This window comes from Diadema setosum, chromosome 5 (genome assembly GCF_964275005.1).
Source record: "Diadema setosum chromosome 5, eeDiaSeto1, whole genome shotgun sequence".
Taxonomy (NCBI): Eukaryota; Metazoa; Echinodermata; class Echinoidea; order Diadematoida; family Diadematidae; genus Diadema; species Diadema setosum.
The window spans coordinates 1,374,458-1,401,189 of NC_092689.1; the positions used below are offsets into that span (position 1 = coordinate 1,374,458).

The window sequence follows — 26,732 nt, forward strand, 5'->3', positions numbered from 1 at the left end:
GTGTCGGACCAACACGTAAACTAGTATACACAGACAGTCACTACCCAGCGTTGCGGTGGCAACCAAACATCCACCAGCAACGCGTGGCGTTGCCCGATGGACAACGGCGCATGCTCAAACCGCAGCAGAGAATCCTGCGTTCACAGTAGTCGTGATGTCCTTTGCGCAAATCTTCGTGTCTCAACTTACAGAAGGGGCTTCAGGTTTCCGGGTTTCTTTCTTCTTTTTTTGTAAGGTAATGAAAAACCTCTCATGAAGTATCAAATAAAATACAATTCTGGGAAGAACCAAAGTTCATTTTATAAAAATCGGTTTGGAAATGACCGAGATGTCCAAAAACAAAGTGGTCCTAACTCAAAGGAGACCTCCAGATGATTTTCAGATTTTGACCTTTGAACAACTACGAATTAGTTGTACTGATGACAGAGTTTCCTAATTTATCATAATTGGCATGAAGAATAAGAATATTTTCGAAATTTAAAACAAATTCAAGTGAACAAGGATGATGACATAGCAGAGTCACTGCAAGAATGCATGAGTTGGGGCTCAAGGAAGCAGAACAAAAGAAGAAGGCATGCATAGATTATACACAGGTGAACTCGCAAGCAAGTGGTATTGTAATGGAATTACACTGCTACATTTCTGAAATATGTGAACCTCCTATGTCATCATCCTTGTTCAGTGTAATTTGTTTGAGGTTTTTGAAAGTATTGTTTCTCTACTCAAGAACCAAAACAAATTCTACAAATCTATACATGGAGCTATTGATTTATGTACAACACGATGTAAAATTATTAAATTCGTCTGGAATTCCCCTTTAACAGAGTGGAACCACCTTTTAATTTTATTAAGAACACTTTTTATCTTACTTTCCTTTTTTTTCTTGATATCTCAGCCATTCCAAAACTATTTTTTGATCATATAAACGTTAAATTCCTCCTAGAATTGTTAATAGTTTATGAGGGGTTTCTACTTATCTTGCAAAAAGTATAAACTCTGCTCTGAATCCCCCATCTCAACCAAAAGTACACCACTCCTTTAAATCCATTGGGGGGGGGGCACGATAAGAAGATGAAGAAGAAAAAAACAAACAACAACAACCAGAGATCATAACATTGGCAGCACTGTATTTTCTTCCTTAATTCTTCCTTCCATCTAAGCTGTGCTTCTTGGGGACTATGTTTGGTTTGGTTTGCAATAAATTGAAATTGAAATTAAAATTGGAAGTGGTAAAAATGTAATATTGACCATTAGGCCTATATGTTCATTTATTACATTGAATGCATTATTTTGTTAAGCCTATGTCAGCTAAAGACAGAGAAAGAGAGTGCAAGATCAAATTGATCAGAGTAAGTCAAAAGAGAGCAAAACCTGCCGAACTTTATACAGCAATAATTGGTGTGATTTTGTTTATTTTATTCTTCAAAGTAAATGCTGTCAATACAATATTTGAAAGTGCATGTACATTGAATATAAATCTAATGAATAGCATAATGCATGTTTCATAAAGTTCTGCAGAATGATAATCACCTTGCAAATGCTGAACATTGTAATGAAAGAAATCACATCTACATACCCATGAATATGAGATTGATATCAAATCATTACTTTTTTAATCAAGTTTTTTTTTTTTTTTTTTGGGGGGGGGGGGGGTTAATTTGTTTTCTTTTCAAACTCTTGTATACTGCATTGTCCTTCCTCACTTACATCTTCCATCCTCCTCGCAATTTCAAATCCCACCCTAAGCCAGTCAAGAAGGTATCACACACTCCCAGGGGCACAGTTAAGTACAGTGCACTCTCGTTATAACAAACACGGTTATGATAAAATTCCGTTTACAGCGAAGTAAAAATTCAGGCTGCAACATCATCCGCTCTATGCTTTTTATTGTTCATTTGTTCAGTTATAATGAAATTTTGATATAAAGAAAGAAAACTGCCGGTCCCGAGGACTTGCTATAACAGGAGTCCACTGTAGGCCTACTCATTGCATGTATACACATGTATATACGCACACAAGGTATACACATGAACACACACTCTACATTCTGTTTCTGCATGTACAGTACTTTGTGCAATAACTGAAAGGGAAGTGTTAAATTGGTAACAAATTCTTTGCTCTGCTCAGTCCTTCAGAACTTTTTGTTTGGTTAGTTTGGTGATTTTTTTTTTGATTTTTTTTTTTCTTTTTTTAAATAGCCAGACTCATCTCATTTGGTTCTCAACGGTCATAACAAGCAGAAAACTTTGAATGCTCCCTTTATATTGTTGGCAAATTTTATCATTTGGTATTTTAATGTATAAATTGTAATACCTGTATGTGTATATCATTTGGTTTCTGTTCACTAAGGGTACATTCTATTTAGATAAGCCTCTGATCTGGCTTTCAATGAATTGTACATGTTCTATTTTGTAAATACAGCTGTATCTTATACTATACTTTCCAAATTATTATTATTAGTGAATAATTGTATGTATGGGTTAACACTACACTGATTTTCCTAGAGACATAACTCGATAAATTTTGATACCATATAGTCAATGTATCCTTTTACTTGTATTACCATGGTGACCATCAAAGTAGTGTTTTCTTTGACAATTTGTGATTAGTTGATATTTGATGCAAACAAGGCAGTCTTGATCTCAAAAAATATTGTCAATGGTGACATGTGATGCTCAAGAGTTGTTCCCCTATGAACATATCGCTTTCTGCTGGATAAATCAGTCACACACATTTGGCTAATTGTTCGCATTTGTTCTTTGTTGTGTCTAAAATGCAAGTAAAGGGGGAGGGGAAGGTGGCTCTCGACAAATGGCGGGGTTCTGGTTAACTAATATACCTTTTGGTACAAGCCATTGTCCTATGTTCTGCATGGGTAATGCTGTATGGTTGTTCAGCATAGATCATGAAAATAGTGTGGCTCTGATTTCTGGTGGACAGAAAGCATTCACACACTCAACAAGTCACATCAACCATGTCTTTTGACAATCAGTAGGCCTACCATCTACACTAGAATAAATAGACAAGATGACAGAATGCAGTGTAGAGTAAAAGATACTCACTATTATACATAGAACAACGCATCACATAGTTGTTCTTATATCACTCACAAATTATTTCTTGTCCTCTGATTGGTCGAGGGCCTTGAAAGTGACAAAACATATTTCCACCATGAAAATCCTTATCCCGTCAGAGTTCAACTATTTCCTTTAATAGGGAAATAGTATAAGAACATATATATCCCACTGACGATTTGCTAAACACACCACTAATACATCAGAGGCGCATATATTTTAGTGTACAAGATGATATTGAATCCCGCTTATTGCATTGACACAAATACAGTATGTTTTTGTTAACCAATTTTTTTTTTCCTTCGCAAGAGGACAGGTTAGGTTTCAATGTACAAATAAATAGGTACATGTATCGTGCACCACAGACCATGCACATACTTTACACATGTAATTCTGAGCGTAGAAGAAATAACTTGGGTGAGCGGTCAACTGCGAACCTCACTCTAAACAATGAGTAAATACCACTCAATTTGCGGGTACTCTTGACATAATTTGTAAGGAATATAAAAGAAATACATCAAGCCAGTGTCTGATACACCAGTGAAACTATGTGCATTTGGTGACTTCAACAGTTCTATTGTCTTCAGCACTGCAGCCCTCATAAAATAGTGCTACTGAAGTTGCCTAATGCACATAGTTTTAACCTAAACCTCTCAGGTATGGCATGTCTGTATACTCAAACATTACCCCTCAACATAAAACAATGGCATAGATCTTCAGTCTAATGCCAAATGTGGGGGCCATCTTCGTCTGTTGCCAGCCAATACTGGCATGTCTGGTGGATCTGCCATCTAATCTTCCCTTCTCAATATCATTTGAAATGCTTAGTAAGAAATTATTCTCTTTAACTTCTGCTATCATTAAAAGATTATAAAATCTCTGTGCAGTCTTGCAATATGAACAATTCTTGTGAAATGTTAAAGGACAAGTTCACCTTTATAGACATGTGGATTGAGTGAAAGCAGATATATTCTATTAATAGAATTATCAGCAAGAGTTTGAGGAAAATTGGACAATCCATTTAAAAGTTATCAATTTTTAAAGTTTCTGCTTAGTCACTGCTGGATGAGAAGACTACTACAGGTTGTGATGTCACATGTGTATGATACTGTATAAAGAAAGTATAAGGAAAATTTACGATATTTTCACTTTTCTCGCATGATAAAAGAGCACTTGACTTCCCTCTTTCAGCAGGCAAGGGGGAATAATATTACCTTTAACATATGTCAGTGACAAGTTGAGGAAATGTGCACTTTTTTCAAAAAGTAAACTTTTGTGAAACTCTCTTTATATTTTCCTTATATCGTTGTATGCATGTGATATCATACACTGTAGTAGTCTTCTCATCCAGCAGTGACTGTGCAGATACTTTAAAAATTCATAGCTTTTGAATGGATTGTCTAATTTTCCTCAAACTTTCACTGATGTGTTGCACATGTATTAATATTGCTGCATTCACTCAATCCATATGTATATAAAGGTGGACTTGTCCTTTAATATTTATTAGCCATATTTCCCTATAAACATCCTGACGACAGTCTCACAGCCTTCGAAGACACACACAGGCTTGTTTAATATTCTAACCATTGATTTACGTGACCTCCATTTAGTCTGTTCACATTGCATTTGTCTGTGACAGCTCAATAAAGTTCTTTTTGCCATGGAAATGGAATAGACACATCCATACTGTTGATTTAAACACATGAATAATCTGAGAATGTATGATATCAGCAAGTTTATTCTGTGTAAAAGTAAATGAAGTGTACCATGCACAAGGCGTCACCACTATGTTGCACAAAATGGCTGCCTTAAGCCGTTTCACGGTATGATGTGTAACATGATATCCTACTATCTGTTGCCAATATTATTCTTTACTAATTCTCTGACTTTGCTCAGAATTTTAAAAACAGATTCTGCTCCTTTCATTCAAAACTCTGTCGAGGTAAATGCTGGGTCAGTAATGCAATTAGCACACCTAAGCCATCAGTCGGACCTTTGCAAAAGGCAGACACATCATGGCAAAACAGATTAAAAGTCTTTTGAAGCTAGCAAGGCATTTTTGTATGTCCTGAGTTTACTAACAGTGCACTCACAAGCTTCTCTCATAGAAACAAAATGAGTAAATAGTGGTGTACATGCAATGCAAACGTAATGGCCTTAAATGGAACCTTTGATGTGCCCCTGCCTTTGCCATGCAATATAATTGACATGCTGTTAATGCACTTGCTGACATAACTTCGACACACAGAAAGACAACCCAATAGGGCAGAATACCAGAGTCCTAATCAAATGAAGATGCCTTAACAATTTACAGGGTATCTAAACTCATGAAATATCTTCATTATTTTTTTTTCCACTGAAGCACATGTCAGTGCGTCAGAGTTCAAAATTCAGACTTACTGAGAATGTCAGCCTGTCTGACATCACCTATCAAGTTGATGTGAGTGATGAAATAAGTCTCTTACTTCAAATTTATATGGAAAAAGAAAATCCATCTTACTGAAGATTTGAATTCTTTTACAACTGGGAATTCATTGAAACATGTTTATCATTAATCCTATTTCCCCACATACAACTTCAAGAGACTTTCACTTTACCACACCAGCTTGTGACATCTCTTTGATGAATCAGAATTGGGAGCAAGCACACGAGACAGCATTAGAAACTTTGAGAGAAGTAGGGGATACTGAGGCAGAGTTAGGAGCTTGCAACTCTCCAGCAATATCCTAGGCCAGGAAAAATTGACAGTTTTGGATCAAGACAAAACCCCTTCTCCTGCTTTCCATTCACAAACTGCACTGAAGTTCTTTTTAAAAACCAATGGGCTGAAGACTATTCTGTTCATGCGAGTGAGCAGGTTCACATTCAGTTTTCCTCATCTAGTCTGTCAAGCTCTTTTCTTAGCTCTTGGTCTTCATCAGGCACAGGGAGATATTTCTGAACGTCAACCATGTGGCCGTCCAGGAGAAATGCTGTCACTATCAGCTGTGTGATGAAAGGGCCTGTGAATACATAATAGATACATCAAGTACCACTGGTAAACACAAACACAACACATTCTAGCTCAAGATGCATCATCTGTGAAAGGGGCATCATGTGAGGTCATCAATATGGTAGGTATTTCTGAGATATACAAGGAAGGTTCTCTCTTCTATTTCATGGGCACTGGTATACAATCTACACTAGACAATCTATGTTTCAAAGTTTATACACTCATTGAACTTCTCTCAAATAATGTTTATTGACTATCCCTGTCAACAAGCCTTATTGTCAAACTGAGAGATACATATTATCTATTTCTTCATTATTGTTTGCTTGTTTATTTTCTGTTTTGTTTTGTTTTTTGGTGTGAGCTTTGTTTTCTATCCGTATCAGATTACTATTATCTAAATACCAATTGTTCAAGTAGTGTATTACTCATGAAGGTCTAGGGGAAGTCATAAACCCTGATGCAGCATTGTGCCTTGGTGTTACACACATTCGAGTACATAATATGCACTTTCTCCTCATCCCAAACTCTTTTCAGTTGACAGTGCCCTTGGCTTTATACATGACAAATAATTTGATTAGTCTGAAAGTCAGAGCATCTTCACATTGCAAAGTTATATGGAGACAGAAGTACTGCCATAGATGAATCTAATCTTCTTTCTTTCTTTATCTCGAATACAGCCTTTTCCCCATGCTTGCTCTGGAGGATATTTTCAGAGTCTGCTTTGCCAACAATTATTACTGACTGCACCCGTACAACTTGCCATGTGAAACCCCTTTTCTGTTGGAAGTTTGGGTAACATTGCCAATCAAACATCTTTGCACAGTGCACTGCACAATTGAGCAGTGTCATTAACCCGTTGAGGACGAGTCCCGAGGATACTTGGGCAGGGGTCTATGGGAAATGCATGTTGTAACAAAATCAATCCGTCCTCAACGGGGTTAAATATGCAGATCATCACCATCTGGTGACAGAGAATTGTGCTTTGTACTTGTAAGTCTAACATGGGACCCGGACCTCATAAAAACAGGAGGATCTGTAGCTTTTTATTATTTATATCCGTGTAAGGCAATTTGTCAATCAGTTGCAATAAAAACACCTCAAAGGAAGAATTTCATGAATTTGAAGATCTGTAATATGCATTGAGTTTTACTTGTTTAACAAACAATTCAATAACAATGTTTAAAAGCAACAACAACAACAGCAACGTATCACATCAGGGAACTTAGCATTTCAAGTATAAAATTTACAGATATACTTATAAGAACTAAAACTCTATGAAGTAACACCTACCATATTCCAGAGGTTTGTGACTACAGACATCTGATATGATGGCTGCCATATTTTCTTCCAGCTGATCATTTGTTAAGCTCAGCTGTATATTGGAAAGAAACACACACAAACAAACAAGCATCACTAAACAAAAACAAAAACAAAACTGGTTAAGCCTGCTGGAAAATAAGCAAGCTGCATACAATGTACAAGAGTACTGATGTACTGAGTTATCAGCTGCTTCTGTCAAAACATACAGTATTAGCTAGATATGATCATCTGAATTCCCATAAATAAACTGCTTGCCATTTATGAAGTCATCCCCCTGTCTCCTGGAACAAAGTCTGATTGAAGAAACAATGAGAAAGACAAAGAAGGAGTATTGACTGTGAGTATCAACTTATCATACAAATTCAACTTTTGAGCTCAGAGTTCACTGATGACACTAGGCCTTTCCACTGAATACTTCAGTCACACAAATATTCAGTGCAGTGTTTACATGATGAGAACTTAGCACTTTACACAGCATATCTACTCTGTTTGACTCTAATCAAAATTTCTCTGCAAAGAATAATATGCTCTGAATCATTTCCCTGTATTTCATAACTGGCAGGTTCAAACAGTGTCTGGATGCTGGTGAATTGACCCCCAAGGTGAAACGGTGCCAGCAATTGGTAGCCAACAAGTAGATCTATATATGGGACACTGTGGAGCACTCTTCCATACCTTTCCAATGGCACAGTTGATGGTGCTAGATTTTGCCTGGACTTTGTACTCTTGACCTCTTCGGTAAAGATTCAGCATGGCTGGGATGTTATTACTCACAGAACCTGCAGTGTGAGTGGGCAACCAGTTATGAAACAAACACATTCATTCCGCCTTCTGTGAAAGACACAGCACTGCTTTACGTTTATGTGCCATTGCACTTGAATGGATTCAAAGAGTAAAGGGACAAGCTCAATGGCTTCAATATTTCATTTTTTTTCTCCTTCTGAGCTTGCTGCATCTAATAATACTGCATGAGCTGTTATTTTCGCGTACAGATGTTTTCATGAAAGAGAAGGTAACAGACATTTTCGCGAGATGTTGTTTTCGCGATGAGACACCGAGGTTATCATAATTGCACTATTAGTATTAGCCTGGTGGACAGCGACATTTTCGCATGTTGTTAAATTCGCGGTCCAGCCATGATTCGCGAAATTCGCGAAAATTAAACCCTTGCAAAAATAACAGCGCATACAGTATATCATAACTAATGTTTACTTTCACTGATGCCACAAGGCAACATCATGCAGCATTCTTGATGTCCAGTTTTTGCCTCCCCACACAGAATTAAATGAGAGACAGAGTATACTGGTACTTACAATTTTGAGACATATACAGAAATGAATCCAGGGATGAATGACATCACAGTGTCATGAATACCAATGAATGCTCAATTACTATGACTTTGTAATATCTTTTTACTGTACACATCACAAAATGAGTGTGCTCCCAATATGCAGATAAGTGAGTCACTCTGTGCTATACATCACCATTATATGTTATATGTTATGCACATGAAAAGTATACACTGCACATCTACAAACAAGCCACAGTTCTTGCCAATTGCTCTTTTCTTTAAATTTCACACACAGTACATTTTTTTTCCACTCAAACTCCGTCTCTCTTCCCTTCGTCTTCTCCAATCTATTTTTCACTTTCTTTTCTTTATTCTGAATTTCTAATTCTTTAACCCTAACCAGGCCAGGCTATTTAGGTAGATCATAGAGCCGGGGGGGGGGGGCTCCCAGGCCCCCCCTCCAGATCTCGGCCGTGGACTGCGCGATCGCGACGAAAATTGGCACACACATTGCCTATGATGTAATCTAAAGTACCATGAAGTTAGATTTTTTAAAAAATGATAATTTATGCTAATTTATGCATAATGATGCATGAAATCAGACAATTTGGTATAAATCACTAAATAAAGCTCAAAATGGGCACATTTTTTGTGTCTTTTTAGTGTCCTTAGCAAATATAAGAGAAAAAAATTGTGCCATCAGAAAAAATTCTTAGGTATTTTATTGTTTTTTTGAATTTCTTATGTATTTCTTTGTTTTTTCGACTTTATGTTTTTCATTGTTTTTGCTATGAAACTTGTCCATGACATTGTTCCAAACAAGAAAATATGTTATTAATTGATTTTAATCAATAAAACCCCAAAATAATCATGCTTTTATGAAATTTGCCTGTAAGCACAGTTTGCATTGAAATTGTACACGAATTCACATTTTTGAGCAATTTTTGGTCTGACATGCACGTACATATTTATGCGCAACTTTGGAACCGCGCGCCCGGGCATCGCAAATTTAGTGTCAAAAGATGCGGGAGACTCGAAAGAAAAAAGTCATGAAACGTCGCGGCGATAGCTTTTCACGTTAGCGTTACATTGCGCAGAACATCGAAGGGGGGCCTCTGAGGCCCCCCCCCCCCCCGGCCTAGTTAGGGTTAAAGTCCCATCCTATCCCTAGACATCAAAATCATTTCTCTTGGTAGCAGCTACAAAAATTTGTTCACATCAAACTTTATCTGCAACAGAGTGGTACCGTCAAATGGTATAGCTTGCATGGTGCAGCTTGCAGCTGTTGTGAGAAAGGCAGCAAGTCTGCATCATATCAAGCTGACTGCCCCCCCCCCCCCCACACACGCACACACACAAACAAAAGCAACGACCTTTCACCTCTCTTAGAGTTTGGAAATCGTTTCCTCAGCTTCTCCTTCAGCTTGCTGAGGCTGGACATCATGTCCGGGGTGGCCACACAGAAGTCAAAGGCTCGGATGTGTGTCCTGTGAGCTAGGAGATCTTCCACGACCTCTTCTCCCCCAACCATGAAGGCCCCAGCATCTTTGGCCACCTGTACATCAGTGCCCTGGGGTGGATTGGAAGTGGGGGTGACATGGGATCATGGTCCTATGCATTAGTATCTATCATCAACCTTTTCCTTTAAATATCTATCCCCACTTAATCACTTTTACTTTGCCTATTGCTCACCACGTTTGACTTTTGGCACGCTGGGACATCTGCCTTCTATTACAAACATAGAATTCATTGAGCACGTGTCCCCCCCCCCAAAAAAAAAAAAACAAAAACAATTAGACACAAGCAAACCCTTTCAAAGGGTAAATCAGACAGTTGATGACTGCAACAAAAATGTCACATCAATGAAAATACATATAGATGTGGCCACTTCTGTATAGATACGAGTACCTTTAAATCGTATGAAAGAATCTACGTCAATCAACAGCTGCATGAAAGTTGTTCACCATGGTCGTACAGATGACATGCTCACTCATCAAATTACTGCTATAACTCTGTAACTCAATACCAACACATGATCACAGATAAACTCATTGGCATTTTGTCTTTTTTTTCTTCTTTTATTTCACAGAAAATGATACACATTCCAGCTGCAGTCGGTCCTCATCATATTTCCAGCTCACATTCAAGGTAAATTGAAAAGGAGCCAACGGTACGGTGATGCAGAAGGTTGGTGGGGGGGGGGGGGCACTGATGCTCATGGTTGGTGAGTGCAAACACATTCATTGTGGGCACTCCTTGATGCGTAGATGCATGCATGATGTGGTTAAAGTATGCGCAACCATAGAGGGGGAAATATTATCTGTGTACATTCAGGTCCTTGCTGGATGGGCAATGATGATGTGCACTGATGCAAGGCAGGTACAGCCCACACATGCATTAGTACAGCATGTGTTTGCGCATTTGTTCATGGCTTTGAAACTAAGCATAGAAAAAAAGAAACTACAGCAATTTGATTGTTATGCAGTGTACTGGGTGCCTCTGCTCCTCATACAATCACTGTAACTGTCATAAGAACATGGCCCTTTATTCATATTTTGAAGAAGGTCATTGATCTTGACCAATGACTGAAGATTGACCTCTAACCACCCTCTACGAAGAAAGGGAACTTTTTTCCAATCTATTCTTATCCACTGCACCAAATTAAATTTATACTGGACTTGTTACGAGGGGAATTTATGGTCAGAAGATGACATTTGAGCTAAATTTTGACAACCTTTGATCTTGAACTTTAACCTTTGACACCTGTTATTCTGGAGTTAATTGTTGATTAATTTCTATCCTTCTTACCAGATGTTACCAACAGACATTTCAAGCTGAAATTATAGATTGAGAATAATGTTTTTAATCACAGTACAATGAACTTTGACCTATCGATATAATGATGGTCATGAAAATGACAATCAATACATTTAGCCTATTTGGCACCATACATCAACTCTTAGTCTCTAGACATTCTGTCATGCCTATGGCATCTTTCCAGCAGAGGCAAAAAAAAAAAGAAAAAAAAAGTATAGCTTCTATCGTGATAGCTCAATTATACAAATCCTACAGCAAATAACAAGCATTCAATCATATTTTGATTTTCACCAGGGTTGTGCGTGTGAGTGATTGTGTTTGTTTTAATGAAGAGAACCCACTGAGTTCTCTGGGAGTGTGGGGGTTTTGGCATAGAAACATGCACTTCTTTCTCTTCTTGGGGACAGAAAAGCAACTTTCTTGTTTGCTTTATTGTTGTTTTTCCCCCCTCTTTAGTTGACTGTCGAGAAACAGGGATCATCCCAGAAGAATGACACCCACAAGTTCGACACTGAAAAGAGGTCCATGAGTCATACAAATCACGAGTCATACAGCCCATGAGTTAGACACTAGGCAAATAAAACCCATGAGTTTGACACTAGGTAAAAACAGCCCACGAGTTCAACAGACACAACACAGGGCTTAATGTGTCGGTCTCATAGGCCTTGTCTGCTTAGTGTCAAACTCATTGGCTTTATGATTCGTGAGCTGTATAACTCCTGGGTTGTATGACTTGTGAGCTATATGACTCATGGGCTGTATGACTCGTGGGTGTCAGTCTCGTGACATGCACCCAAGAAACATACCTCAGCAAAACACAGCACTTTGTTGTCTTCCTTGAATGGATGAGGTAAGATGACCATGTTCTGGAATGGCACCACTTTTTTCTGCATTAATCAAAGTGGAAAACAATGACAAGAGTACCAGGTAATGTTGGATTTCTTAAAAAGTTGTTGACAAGATACTACATGGCATCGTCACACTTTGACTTGATTACATGTCACTTTATGCTGAGCCAGTGTGCCATATGGAATCAGGTTTATGTCACATATCTGTTATGTCTGCTTTGCATATGTGACCGTGCACCACAGAACAAACAAAAAGTCGCACCCCTTGATTTTAACAAAGAGGTGAAATGGTCCAACCAAGTCAATCTTGAGTTTTTCATATATTCTGAAAGAGTTTTCCTTCTTCTACATTATTCTTCAGTTTGGTATCTTAACATGAATGGGAAAGAGTGTTTTTAGCAGTTTTTCTACAACCCTTTTTGGGGGAAGAGTAGAATGATCAGGTTTGACTTAGTGGCCGCTTTTCATGTCTTGAAATCCTTTGCACACTCTTCACTTTCAAGTCTGATAACTTTTGAAAGGATGACGCTACTGCTTTGAAAGTTAGCATTAATCATGGACAGAATGTGCTCATAGAACATGCTAAATTTCAGCTTAATTTGATAATCCCTTCATTGTTGTTGCTCCAGTGGTTTACATCCTGTGTTTTGTCCCTTTCATGGCACAGCTAGCATGGCTTGGTAAAGATTAAGTGCTTGAATAGACCGTGTCCTTCAGAGCCTCTTTTCTCAGTTCACACTTTTCCAGAGTGTGTGCTTTCTTTCCTGTATTTAGGTAGGTTAGAGGAGTCCAATTGAATTTAGTTATACATCATTTTAAAGCTTAGTGTCTGCTCTTTCAGAATCTGTTCTTAACTGAAAATCCATGTCTGGCGACTTTTTGTTGGTTTTGTGGTGCAGGGTCACATATGTCCCGAGACACTGAGAAATGTTCCTGTTTTAACCACAAATCCTGCTCTATTTCCCTGGATCAGAGTGTTGTGTGTGTTTTGTTGTTGTTGTTGTTTTTTTTTCTATAGTGGTACAGTAAAACCAAACACCCACTACCCTGATACAACATGAGATAAGATGACAACATAACTAAATACAGTGGAAATAATCTGTTAGTTGTTATTTCAAATACATCATATATGTACATTTTGTACAAATCAGCAAATGGTGTTTTACATACTAGGTTTAAGTCATGTAACCTTAAGAATTTCAGCAATATCTTAAGCTATTATCATTGCATTTCCTGCATTGAATGATTGATTTCCATTCTCTTGTGGGCCATTCAGCATATTTTTAAGTAATCAACTTTTGTACAAGTAAATGCAAGCCACATCAAAATAATCACCAATGTACAATAGATAAGCTTACATGTGGAGCGGTTGCAAATCCAAACCAGTGATATCTATATTCTTAGCTTATATCATGCAGATATAGTCAGTTGTTTCTACGGAGGCTTATCTTGATTTTGGCTTCAACTAGGGAACATACCAAACATGACTACTTTCTTTGCAAAGGGCAGCATGTATTAGGCCAATCAAAGAGAATACAATGCAATCATACATACAAATGTAGAACATTGCATTGCTTTGCCATATCCGCTTTAAATGTGCATCTTTTTTTTTTTTTTTTTTTTTTTTTTACATTATCGAGTTATCTTTATCCAGCAGTTTTTAATGACCTTAAAATACATCAATAACAAAGACCACAAATTACACTAGGTTTGTCATCTTAGCTAATCTTTCCATACTACTAGTTACACAAAAAGAAAGAAACTTGAACTAAACTGCACATTACAAATTTGATCTCAATTCAGCCTTTCTCCCTGCATGGGAATAACATTAATCGATTATGGGAATATCCTCCACTTGTTCTGATCTAACTTATCATCCATAATCTCAACTTATAAAGAATAATGATTCAGGTGTGAGTTTCTTCACTTTGTCTCCCTCTATAAATTAAATTAGTAAGATTGCAACTGCTGATCTGTAAACTAACAAACATGTCGGAAAAAAAGGAACCAGTGGGACTCGAACCTATCATCTACTGCTTTGTGGGCAATGACACTACCACCAGGCTGTCCCTGGTTGCCGGCAGTGACACGATGAACATGGAACAAATACCCATGCTCCGAAATTCTGACATTGTTATGTTAAGTAGTCCAAGGCGGACAAGGCATTGTAAATGAAAGAAAGATATTATTCAGAGGGGTGAAGGTTCATGTGTGAGTTTCTTCACTTTGTCTCCCTCTACAAACTAAATTTGTTAAGATCACAACTGCTGATCTGTAAATTAACAAACATGTCAGAAAAAAAGGAACCAGTGGGACTCGAACCTGCCATCTACTACTTTCTTTCAAGAATAATGATTATTAAAATTGTCACACTGCTCCATTATTGGTCGTCACGTTATCATGTGACTAGTGCTGTGAGGATCAAAATCTTGATTTTGCCTGCAGTGACGTCACATCAGGTAATGAAATTGCAGAATTTGATTGGCTGTCGATGGGGCTAGAATAATGATGTGTATTTATGTAGACCATGTAATCAATATAACGAATATTGCCTTGTCTATTGTTGTAATACATCACTTTACAGTCCCTTTGGAGCTAAGTTTTCCCCTCAAGACAATAGTTTTCTTCAGTGCTGAGTGCCTTGGGAATACCATCTCATGGGGGAAATATAACTCTGATGGGGATGTCAAGTTTTATATTACAACTCAAAAAAGGCAATTGAATATCTGCATAATACAATATAAAATCACCTTTTTCTTAAGTGTCATGTCAAGTTTGATGCCAATAGTAACAGTTCTGTCGCTGTATTTTTCTGGCTTCCTGCAGTATGCCCACGTATGCTGTTTTCTCAGCATATCCATTGCCTCATGGAAAGATATCTGAAAGGTAAAAAAAATGTGTTCCTGTATCATACAAGCAAGTTGAAATCTACAATTTTGGTTTCTCACACATACGTTAGGAGTTTGTGGCACAGCTTCAAAATACCAGTAACACTCAAATGTTTAAGTGAATAAGAACACATGGGGAAATAGTGCCTCCGGCCACTTCGTTGGCGGAGGCATAAAAAAGATGTGAATGAGTTCTTTGCCATCTTTCTAAAGGCAAACTCATGTATAACAAACACCCATATGAGATTTCATTATTACCAGAAGATGTTCTAGGTGTGACTTTTAAATATGCTTGTCTACATGGCGCATCACAACTGCTACAGTGAGCTAATTTTGGAAATACATGATTTTACAGGTAAAAATTATACTTCCCTTACTTGCTTTTTGTCCATCACCAGATTGAAAAAATAGAGGAAAATGTTGTGAATCCTGATACATGCTTTGAGGATATGTGACCAGGCACACATCTAGTACACATTACACACACACACACACACACACACACACACAAACATGGAACACTTCATCATACACTTGTAAACAGGAGAGGTTACATTGTGCAGTGTAAATTTTGCATCTGTAGCATGTGTTGTACAGCACACTATCAATCGACAATACGGTTATAGGAGAGGGTGAAAATACTAATTATTTGGCTATGATTATATTTCTCCTAACATATGGATGCTAGAAATCCATGAGAGTTTGTTCCTGGAAACAAGTAGAACATTGTCCCTTCCCTCCACTACCCCATCTAGATCTCTGTCCACATGTTGTTTACACTAGCAGACCCACAAATAAACAGAATATTTACCCTAAATAGATTGCCAGGTTCGCTATGGCTTTACAAATACACACGTTTACAAATCTAAGTTTTCAAAAGACTCTCAAAATACTCTTTCATTTGCAGGTGAGTCTGAATGTGTCAGAACCTTCGGTAAAAAGAAAAAAAAAATGTCAAATGAGACATTTCTTGCAGCGCTAAAAATCTTGTAATAACAAAGTGTAACAGTATTCTTTGTCAATGCTATAAGGTCCATGAAAGTTATCTCAGTATCTTTCTCAGTTTTTTTTTTCCTGAATATTTTCTGTTTGTTGGAAAGATATAGTGCACTCCCGTTACAACGAACATGGTTATAACAAAATTTCGTTATAACGAAGTAAAACTTCTGGTCCCAAAATTATCACCATTAAAGTCTATGGTACAAAATTCGCTTATAACGAACATGGTTATAGCGAAATTTCCGTTATAACGAAGTCTTTTCCGAGCGCCACAGACAAAGAAAAACAAGAGAAATGTGCTCCGCTATAACGAAATGCGAATTGCTTTCGAAAATACGTAGCGGAACAAGCATTTACAGCGTCTCTGCATGGGCAAATGCTTCACATCACTACGTGTTCGCTCCTTGTGTCACGCACAGTTTCTGAAGGGAGCGTTTAATATAGTAATACAATAATCCCAAGGCACATTTTACATAGCTTTCCAGTGTATGCTAAGGATTCAGCAAACAGAATATGATATATATGCATGGTTTCCTTGTTTTCGTTATATATTGTATTGTTCGGTTATAACGAAATTTCGTTATAAGGAAAGAAAACTGCCGGTCCCGAGCATTTCATTATAACGGGAGTGCACTGTATAAAATATACCTAGTGCCCCCAGCTTTTATTTACAAGCAGGTAGTTTCTAGTACAAGAGATACAAGAGAAATGAAAAGAACGGGCATCTGCATGCACAAGCACTGAATGCACAGTATATGTTGATCTGCCACTCTAAATACCCATTCAAAGCAATTGAATCTTAAGACCTCTCTTAAAGCTGAATCTGTGCCTAGCTACTGATCGAAGGTTCTGTTTACCATTGGGAGCAATGATTTAAAAAAAGCGCAAGTTATCACATTTGATTCATATGTGTAGGTCATTTATATCACAAAACATCCTACTTTATGAAACTTTTGGGATAAAACCTAAAATAAATGACGAGATATCACTATTTTTGTCAATAAACTGTAACTGTAGACAGTTTAGTCTCTATTTTTTTTTTAAATATAACTATTGTTCACATTTTGAATATTCAACAATGCTTAACATTGATTATACTGATTCAAATCTTTACATTTGTTGTTTCTATCCCTGACTCACATTTTAGAACTATTTTGAAGCACTAAAGCTGGTTTTTTGTTTCATCTGCAAATGGTAAATATTGCCTTTAAATTCCCTCACTGAAGACTAGTCATTTCCTGCAAAAGAATGTTGAAAAGAGCCATCTTTGGTGCACATGCCTTCTCAAGTGTGCTACAGTTTACATAATCAATAATAATACTGCAAACACATCAGATAAACAGCATCAACTTGAAGCTGTTGGCTTTACATCCTGTGCTCTCTCCCTTCCATTCTTACCAGCTGTTTAGGGTAATGCCGTAACATGTAAACATCATCGACAGGTTTGGCAGCCATATAACCCTGGGGTTTTTCCTGCATCTGAAGTAGAACATCACTATCCACCTGGTCTGTATCATCTTGCATTGGATCCTCTTTCACAGATAACCTCTTGGAGCTGTGGAAAAAAACAAAATAATCAACATCATTAGAAACGCAGCAAGATATTTCAGTTACAGCTATGGCTCATCAAAAGTCACACAACAGCCTTAATTACTGGTTAGTGTCTGCAGTGTATTTTCCAAACAATCTGCATGCAGCCCCAGTTCTCATCAATTCACACACTTCTAAACATCTGTCATTTGAAACTAGATTCCTATATATGCAGTAAAATTGCTGCAACAAATTCTGTTGCATACCCATGTGTTTCATGGCAACAGTAAGATCGATGTTGGAAAGGGGTAATACACAAGCAGCTCTGCATCCTGTAATTTTTGTAACTTTGCTGATAGCAGTGGCGAATTCAGAGAGGGGCACACCAGACACACGCCCCCTCTTTATTTTTGGTACAAACAAAAGAAATAAAAAGAAAAAATGGGGGTGCATGCACCTCCCCTTTAATTTTGCAAAGGCGCCTCCCCTTTACGGAATTCCTGGATCTGCCCCTGCCCTGGATAGGATGTGAAGCAAACTAACAAAAGGCCATTACTGGAAATCAATGTACAAACAAATCTCTCAGGAGCACTATGGTAAAGATTTAGATACAAATGAAGCCTAAATTATGCAACTGATATTGAACTGATTTTAAAACAAACTAAATCTGTGTAGACATTGTCATATTTGAGTCAAGATACACACTAAGGTTACAACATACATTAGACAAGACAATTTCATATCTTGAAAGCAAGAGTAATAGAAGTGATGGAAATCTTCTTCAGCTGAGTCATAGAGCTCTATGATATGAATTCATAGTTGAGACTTAATTTCAGAGAATAAGAGTTAAGCCAACTGTGAACATCTTGTGCACATGTCTCATGATTACAGATAGTGCTTGCTGCATTGCTATGATTTGGTTTGAGAGAAGTATATATTTGATTATCATCGGCATAAAATATGATAAGATATAGAATGTTTATGAAATATTCTTCAAACCACTAAGATACAGTGCAAACAAGGTGGGCCCACATACAGAGTTTTGTGAAACTCATTGGCACGAATTCACTAAGGTGGTACTATCTTGTCCATGATTTAAACCACGGACAAAGACCATGGAGCGCCAAGTGTCCCATGGAATACTGTATGCGCCGAATATTTCGCGAGGTTTTCATTTTCGCGAATTTCATGAGTCAGGTGCTATTCGCAAAATTAAAGACTAGCGAAAATATTGACTCTGATCCTGATGTGAATGTGACGTATGTGTGCACTCTTCTCTGTTCAGTACAGGACTCCATGATCGCGAATTTAACCACTCGCGAAATTGTCAAGAATTCCCGATTCGTGAAAATTTAGACTCGCGAAATATATGGCATATACAGTATATTGTTACGAAATCAGTCGTTTTGTTGACGAAATTATTATTTTGTACTGAAATGACAACAGTTCGTAACAAACGAAATGAATGTTTCGTCGACGAAATGATAATTTCGTAACGAAATATTCCATGCAACACTTGGCCCCCCCCCCCCCCATGGTCTCTGTCCATGGTTTAAACCATGGACAAGATTGTACCACCTTCATGAATACTGGCCTTTGCGTACCATGCAACCATTTACTAAGACAGCCTGAGAGTGTCAAGACAGGTAAGATTTGAACCATTCAAATGTTAGACCTTTAACACCGAAAGACATGAGAGTATTCAACAGAACTGCATGGCTAACGGTATCAAAGGCGGAAGATTAATCAAGAAGTAGCATGGCAGTCATTTTTTTGCCCTCCAACTCCAGAAGAATGGAGTAGATGACATGAATCAACACATACCTTTCTGATAAGCATCTAACTTGGGAGGCACAGATGAGTTTTGGGTGTGATCCCTGCCTATACCCTGCGGCCTGTGTTTGACATCTGGCAGCTGTAACAGTTCGGTAACATAAATGGCCTGGAGCGAATGAGGACCCTGCAGAACACAGAAGAGAAAAAGACCCTCAACATACAAAGTGAAAAGCAGTAACACATTTTGTATACTGTAAAAGTGGAAATTTCTGCGCATTTCCCGCAACAGAAACTAGCGTGAAAATAAAAGCACGCAATTTTTTTTTTTTTTTTGCTTGCCATATGTTTCAGTAGTTGATGTCTTCATTCCACAGAATTAAAAACATGCAAAACTCTTCTTACCCGGCCAAGCACGAAAAATTAGTTGCGCAAAAATATCAACTTTTACAGTACTTGCATTAGTTTTATACTGATTACGCATAATGATTCTTGCAGACTATCACCTGGGAAAAACATAGCAAACATAGGGTGCATTGGGGGACCTCCAGGAGGACATGGTGTCTATTTGTATGTTCTGTTACATTGGCAATAATACCATCAAATTAGTTGAAAATTTGAAAATTTGTTTTCAAAAAGAATATCAAAGTATGAAAATTGGCCCCTGATTTGGTCCCAATCCCAAGTAGGCCCCCTGGATCTGCTGGAAACAAACTTAAAACTATAGTCACCGATGCACTTACTCATCTAGCACTATGCTGTATTGGCTCAAGAGAAGACTAAAAATGTTGCTTCGGCGACTGGTATGCCTCCGCCATTATGCATGGTTCTTCCAATGGGTCTATAGTACGTCCTAACAATGTGTGACAATACAGTTTCACATAATTGGCAAGAAATTAAAAAGACATGTTTGTAACAAATGTATTGGGTGTTCACTTTCCTTGAACTAGGTTTAATTGGATGAATGGCAATAGATATTGTTTAAGAGAGCAGACGTTTAAAGGGAAGGTAAACCCAAAGAGCAATGTGGATTGAGTGAAAGCAGCAACATTAGTAGAACACATCAGTGAAAGTTTGAAGAAAATCGGACAATCAATGCAAAAGTTATGAATTTTTAAAGTTTTGGTGTTGGAACCGCTGGATGAGGAGACTACTAGAGGATATGACGTATGAGTGGACAACAATACAAAGAAAATATAAAGGATATTCAACAAAAATTCACTTTTCTGGAATTATGAAAGAGCAGTGGACCAACCGCTTTCAGAAAGCAGGGGGAATAATTGCTACCCTTAACATATGTCAATATCAAGTTGATGGAATTTGTAATTTTCATGAAAAATGGATTTTTGTAGTATTTTCTTTATATTTTCTTGATATTGTAGTCCACTCATACGTCATAACCTCTAGTAGTCTCCTCATCCAGCGGTTCCAACACCAAAACTTTAAAAATTCATAACTTTTGCATCGATTGTCCGATTTTCTTCAAACTTTCACTGATGTGTTCTACTAATGTTGCTGCTTTCACTCAATCCACATTAATCTTGGGGTTTATCTTCCCTTTAAGGAATCTTACCTGACTTTTGACCCTTGAATATTCTATAAGTTAGCGGCAATTATTTATCTCTAAGGTATAGAGAAAGAGTCTAATTTCAGCATTAAATGGTAAAATTTTAGCGTTTTAACCTGGCCTATGACCCTTGAAGTTTGACCCCATGACTCTAAAATTTCCAACAGAATCACTGTCGAGCAGTACGTGCATGTATATATACACTAAGTTTCACGATGATACATTGAGCCACTTTGGAGTATGGAGAAAGAAGAGAAATTTGGCATTTTCACTTGACCTTTGACCTTGGACCTCATGGCCCAAAACTTTCTCAAGAGAATCTCTATGAGGTAATACATACACTAAGTTTCAAGAAAACACCTGCAGGCATTGCATTGATTGAAGTGACATTTTGAGCATAATATGACTTTGACCTTTGACCTTGAGCATGTGCACCCAAAAGTTGATAAGCACAACTTCGTCCACTCATACATGCAAATACATGCAAAGTTTAATTAGGATACCTCAAACAGTTTTTTAGTTATGATGTCCACAAAAGTGATTACGGACGGAAGAACGGACGGACTGACAACCCGAAAACATAATGCCTCCAGCAACACTTTGGGCGGAGGTATACAAATCTTTACAGACTCCTAGGAGCTTTTGAAGCCCCTGGGCTGAACATACTAAGATCCTATCACCCCTAAGGATGCTACCTGCCATGTTTGGTGAAAATCTGTCTTGAGCTTTTCAAGAAGAAGCTGAAAATGTAATAAGTTTATGCAACATGCACAAATGACACCGGACAATACAAATTTGTAGGAACTTTTTGACTGTGTGGACGATTACACTATTCTTATAATAGAACAGTTCCCAATGGCTGCAGTCAACTTGTTACGTCCACGGTGTTATCACCCATTTCAATTTTCATCACGATGTACTGTTATAAAGTCATGGCCCCATCCCCTCCCGCAGACTGGCAATTGGCGCGCCAAGCGATGACATCACTCATGTCCTGGATCTAGGAGAACATGAAATCCTTAGAAGACATGATTTCGATTCCGGCTTTGGACATGCTGGAGACCTGGAGCATGCACAAATCCTTTAAATGACGTCATTATCTCACTGTCACTCTGAAGTGTGAACAAGTGTCTATAAAAAGTGTAGTGGCTTAATGTTAAACTTCTACCAGACAAATTCATTCAAGGAAAAGTGTAATACAAGGGTGTGTGGTGTGATGTACAGTGGACTCCCGTTATAATGAAGTCCTCGGGACCGGCAGTTTTTTTTTTCATTATATTGAAATTTCATCATAACCAAAAAAGAAACATGAAAAAACATAGAGCCGATAAATTTGCGGTCTGGATTTTTATTTCATTTTAACCAGAATTTCTTATAACTGCGTTTATTATAACGGGAGTGCACTGTATATAGGGTGAGCTTGCACATGTTTGAAAATCATTTACATCAGGTGTGCAAAATTATGGTGTACACTGTCATGATATGCAAATGAGATTGCACTATATGCAAATGAGGTTATGTGACCTTTGGGTCAATTCGCATGTATGCGATGTATAGTGGTGCAAGTACAAGTGTGAGAGATACCAATAAAGTAGTGATCATGCTTCTCAGTTAATGGTGTCTAAATATCTTTTCCATCTAGCCTGGAAGTATGGGCTGAAATGCGACATACACCTGCAGCCAAGTCTTGTGGTAAGCCTGGTATCAGGGAGGTGGACCTCCCTGCTGGTATACACCAGTGTGTGTGTGTGTGTGTGTGTGTGTGTGTGTGAGTGTGTGTGTGTGTGTACATCCCTTTATATTTTTCTTTCTTTTCTAGCTTTGTATTTCTATTTTGTGAATCTTTTCTTTTATTTTTCCCAGTGTTGCCTTTTAAGTAATCATCTTTTTAATCATTTCCTAACCCCCTTTTCCCACTGCTTACCTCTGTATTTCTTTTACCCTTGTCATGTAATCACATTTTTCATAATCTTATTTTATTCAATCACACTCTGTCTCTCTCTCTCACACACACACAAACACTGAACAACAACCACAACAACCTCAAACAATCGCTACCGCAAGACTTGGTACAAGCTAAGAGAAAGGCAAAGAAAAAAAAAAATCTTTTAAAGATACCACAGAAAAATTTGCTGCAAATTGTATGATCGCTAGATCTACATTCAAATTACTTGTGAACAACCAACTGCACCACTGTGCAAGCACTCGCTGCCATGAATGTGTTTTGTACCGTACTGTGAACCTGCTTCAGTGCTTGTGTGCAGTACAGTGCAGAGCTGCAATCAAGTTATTCCAACACTAGTAAAATTAAAGTGTATAAAAAATGGCAAATATTCCACTCCTACCAGACTTCGCCTTTGGTCTCACTCAGATGCAAGTACATGTATCTCGGGCTCTATTGCTGGCTGTAGAACATTTAAATTACAGTGAGTTTCTGCATGTTTTGAAACCAAGTGACGAGGTGCTAGCTAGGTGGTGCGAAAGTAAATTTTATACATTACACAAGCACCAGCCCAGCAAATAAACTTATCAAATCTCATCTTGTTAAACTCATGTCCATAAATACAAAATACAATTTACTTCAATATCGCCCTTGGTACTGCTACTGGTTCAATGGCCCATGGGCGCGCGATGGGCATGGCATGGCATTGCCTAACATTAGACAGAAAGATCCGTCTGTTCTGAGGTCGAGGAGTCATTTTTTTTGCCGTTAAAATTTATCGCTCCGCGAAGCCAGACGCAGTCTCCGCGGCACATACATTGTGAATGAGCAAGCCAAATGCTCATTCACAGTCAATATTACGAAGTTAAATATAACGCTCGAACAACTTACTAGTACTTTAGTCAATAAACGTAAGTGTACCGATATAGTGATTGTATGGAGCATTTGGTTTGCCGTAGACGTTTGTGCGGTCATTTTTCAAACTAAGGTGGCGATGAATTGGGGAGCGCTGCAAAGAAGTGGAGGAAACAACCAGAAAACAGGAGGAAACAGTGGAAGAGGCGAGTCAAAATGGTGACTGATTCATCCTGTATATATTTTTTCCCAGATTAGTTTGAAAATCAAGCTGGAAAAAATAATAATAACCATTTTCATGCGGTGGGAACTGGGTCGAAGTTGCATTCAACCAGAACGGTTGAAACCGTCGCGTCGCAATTGCGTATGTATTGGTGTCTCACTGTCTGTCTTACGAGGCGAAAAACTGACCCAGCAAATGTCATTATGAATATGAGAAGTTTTTCGCGGAATTAGACATACTTGTCGGTCAACCTGTGCCCTAGCCCGACCAGACGCTGTGCGAAGCATACAGCGACTGGCCTGGTGGGCTGTATACAGTATAGTTACCTGTGTGCCCTAGTCTAGCTGGCAAGCACTGCACTGTTTGCCGTGATGCCAGACACGCAGCTAGCGGGCCAGCGCAGCGCAGCGGGGCGGATCACGCAGGATCGTGCATACACGGCCGCCTAAACTGAGCCACCACCGCACCACGGGCACCACGAGCATGAGCACGATCACAAGCAGATTTGGGTCAGGTTGGCATGACCTTGGGCTCCGGCTGAAGCTCAAACATATATGAGAGAATTTAGGAATTTCGTGTATAAAAATGATCGCAATATCAAATCATACCTAAACTTCTTGCACACAATGGCATTGCTGCGGACATTGTCGAGAGAGTTGCCACTGCTGCTCCCCTGGAGGCCGCCATGATGTTGATAATATCGCCGTGATTCTCGTGATTGCGCCCTCTCCGTTCTCTATGGTGTCATTGACCTCCTTTGGCCACAATAACAGCAGACACATAGCGCGAATAAAATAATTGTAAAAAGTTTATTTTTTGAAAAATTAATTATATGTAAAATAATGATATTATAAAGGTAAAGGCGCAAATATTCATATCTGAACGACGCGCCTTAAATATGAAAACAACAACAACAACTATGGCCACAAAACTCTAAGAAGAGTTCTGTGCAATGGCACGGTAAGGCGCACTTGAGGAGGGCAAACATTGAGTTCAGAGTGGGCATGTAGTGAGTAGGCCTACACCCTCGCGATTTGATGCAACTCATATTCCGTGATTCTTGCATCTTACTGTATCTGTACTTTTTTTTTAAAGAAGGAAATTCGTTTCAAGGTCGGACCTACCAAATGACAGAAAAGACAGCCCAAGCAATCACCACGTAGCAAAATAGAATAATGACAATTGAAAATGCAACACTTGAATACACGATTATTCTTATACATTTTTTAAAATTATTTATCATGTTGACGTCTTTTTTTTTCCTGCGGTAGGAACTGTTTGAAATATTCATTTCATATTAGCTTTCTTTGATTGTCTTTGCATGACATAAAAAAGCTTATATCGACATGTATTGTTTATGTTTGATAATCCGGTGCATGCTTCAGCCTGATTTGCCAAAAACTATTCATCATTTTGATTATCAACTCAGAAAAAATAACACGAATAATCGGAACACAAGGCTACAAATCAAAGGGGCCAAAGGTTCTTAAAAATGACACTGAGATTGTTAATCTGCTTCTTAATAGTTGTTACCTTAATACTCACGATATTTAATACGTGGAAACTGTGTCAACCAACTCTTTTTGCCCCTCTCCAATTCACTTTAAATTGCTCGTCAATGATTAATAATCAATGAAGGAAGTGCAAAATTGTCAAATCAATTTTTTTCTTTTTTTCCGCTGGGCTATCCCGTTTGCCAATTCAACGTTGTGCAGCTGGTTGTGCTTCCTGCTATAAATCATATCAAATGATCTTTATAGTGAAATTATAACGTTCCGTACTGTTCATGAATACGTGTTATGGGCCTTCTTAGCTGATTCTTATGACGAATTATGAAACTCAGGCCTGCAGATATGCCTTAGAGGGGCAATTTAACAATATAGTAAAGAAAATAAAATGCAAGTAAGGCATGAATGATTCAGGGCCAGCGCAACCGGGATTCAGGGCCAAGGCCAGCGCAACTGGGGGACCAGGGTGCCCACCCCCGTTTTTTTTTTTTTTTTTTTTTTTTTTGGGGGGGGGGCATAAAGGCTTCATATAGGGTCTTACCACTTGTCCTCTCTCCCCCCCCCCCCTTTTTTTTCTTCCCCGGAAGTGGCACCAGAAAAAAAAATATAAATGGTCATTTTGCTTGCAGGCGATTCGATTAACCCGTGCATAAGGGCACCAGAAAAGTGAGGTCCAGAAATGTGTTATCCAAAATGTCTGCCCTCCCGATCCCCCCTCCATCCTCAAAATGTTCAAAGCGACATCCTTGTTCCCATAGATGTAACCGGGCCCCTCACTGTTAAAAACGTATATAGCGCCGGCCCTGAGGTTTTTATATTGATATACGCTTTCAATTTTGATTTCAACTCTCCTGTTGTGGAACTTTGGCAAGGAGGAGATCATCACAAAATTGGGGCCCTATCATAAGAGAAAGAAAAACGAAAAAAAAAAAAACCGAAAAACAAAACAAAGCAAAATCAACGATCAATCGCCACAATGAGTTTTTGACTTTTGGGCCTATACCATAATGTGCGCGTCTGCTGAAAACGTATAGGTTTCGGTGCGGTTTGTATACAATACGAATGATTTACTCACAATCAAGGGAAGACAAATAGATACCTATTT

The 26,732-nt window shown here is 38.3% G+C and overlaps 1 protein-coding gene across 1 annotated transcript; it reads right to left on the bottom strand.

Annotated features, from left to right (window-relative positions):
• Positions 1-4,474: 4,474 nt before the first annotated feature.
• Positions 4,475-24,789, bottom strand: LOC140228977 (large ribosomal subunit protein uL1m-like). Its single transcript, XM_072309235.1, has 9 exons — positions 24,728-24,789; positions 19,584-19,719; positions 17,628-17,784; positions 15,093-15,221; positions 12,301-12,381; positions 10,058-10,247; positions 8,062-8,165; positions 7,357-7,438; positions 4,475-6,076 (listed from the first exon to the last, which is right to left on the bottom strand). The coding sequence occupies exons 1-9, from the start codon at positions 24,762-24,764 to the stop codon at positions 5,940-5,942; spliced, it is 1,053 nt and encodes a 350-aa protein (XP_072165336.1). The 5' UTR covers positions 24,765-24,789; the 3' UTR covers positions 4,475-5,939.
• Positions 24,790-26,732: the final 1,943 nt, after the last annotated feature.

What these genes read in the sequence shown, in the direction of transcription:
- LOC140228977 (XM_072309235.1), bottom strand. Translation starts at nt 24,764, where the DNA reads ATGTCCGCAGCAATGCCATTGTGTGCAAGAAGTTTAG. An exon ending in GTTAGATGCTTATCAGAAAG is followed by an intron (nt 17,785 to 19,583) that starts GTATGTGTTGAT and finishes TTTTTTCCACAG; the next exon opens with CTCCAAGAGGTTATCTGTGA. An exon ending in ACATGACACTTAAGAAAAAG is followed by an intron (nt 12,382 to 15,092) that starts GTGATTTTATAT and finishes TGATTAATGCAG; the next exon opens with AAAAAAGTGGTGCCATTCCA.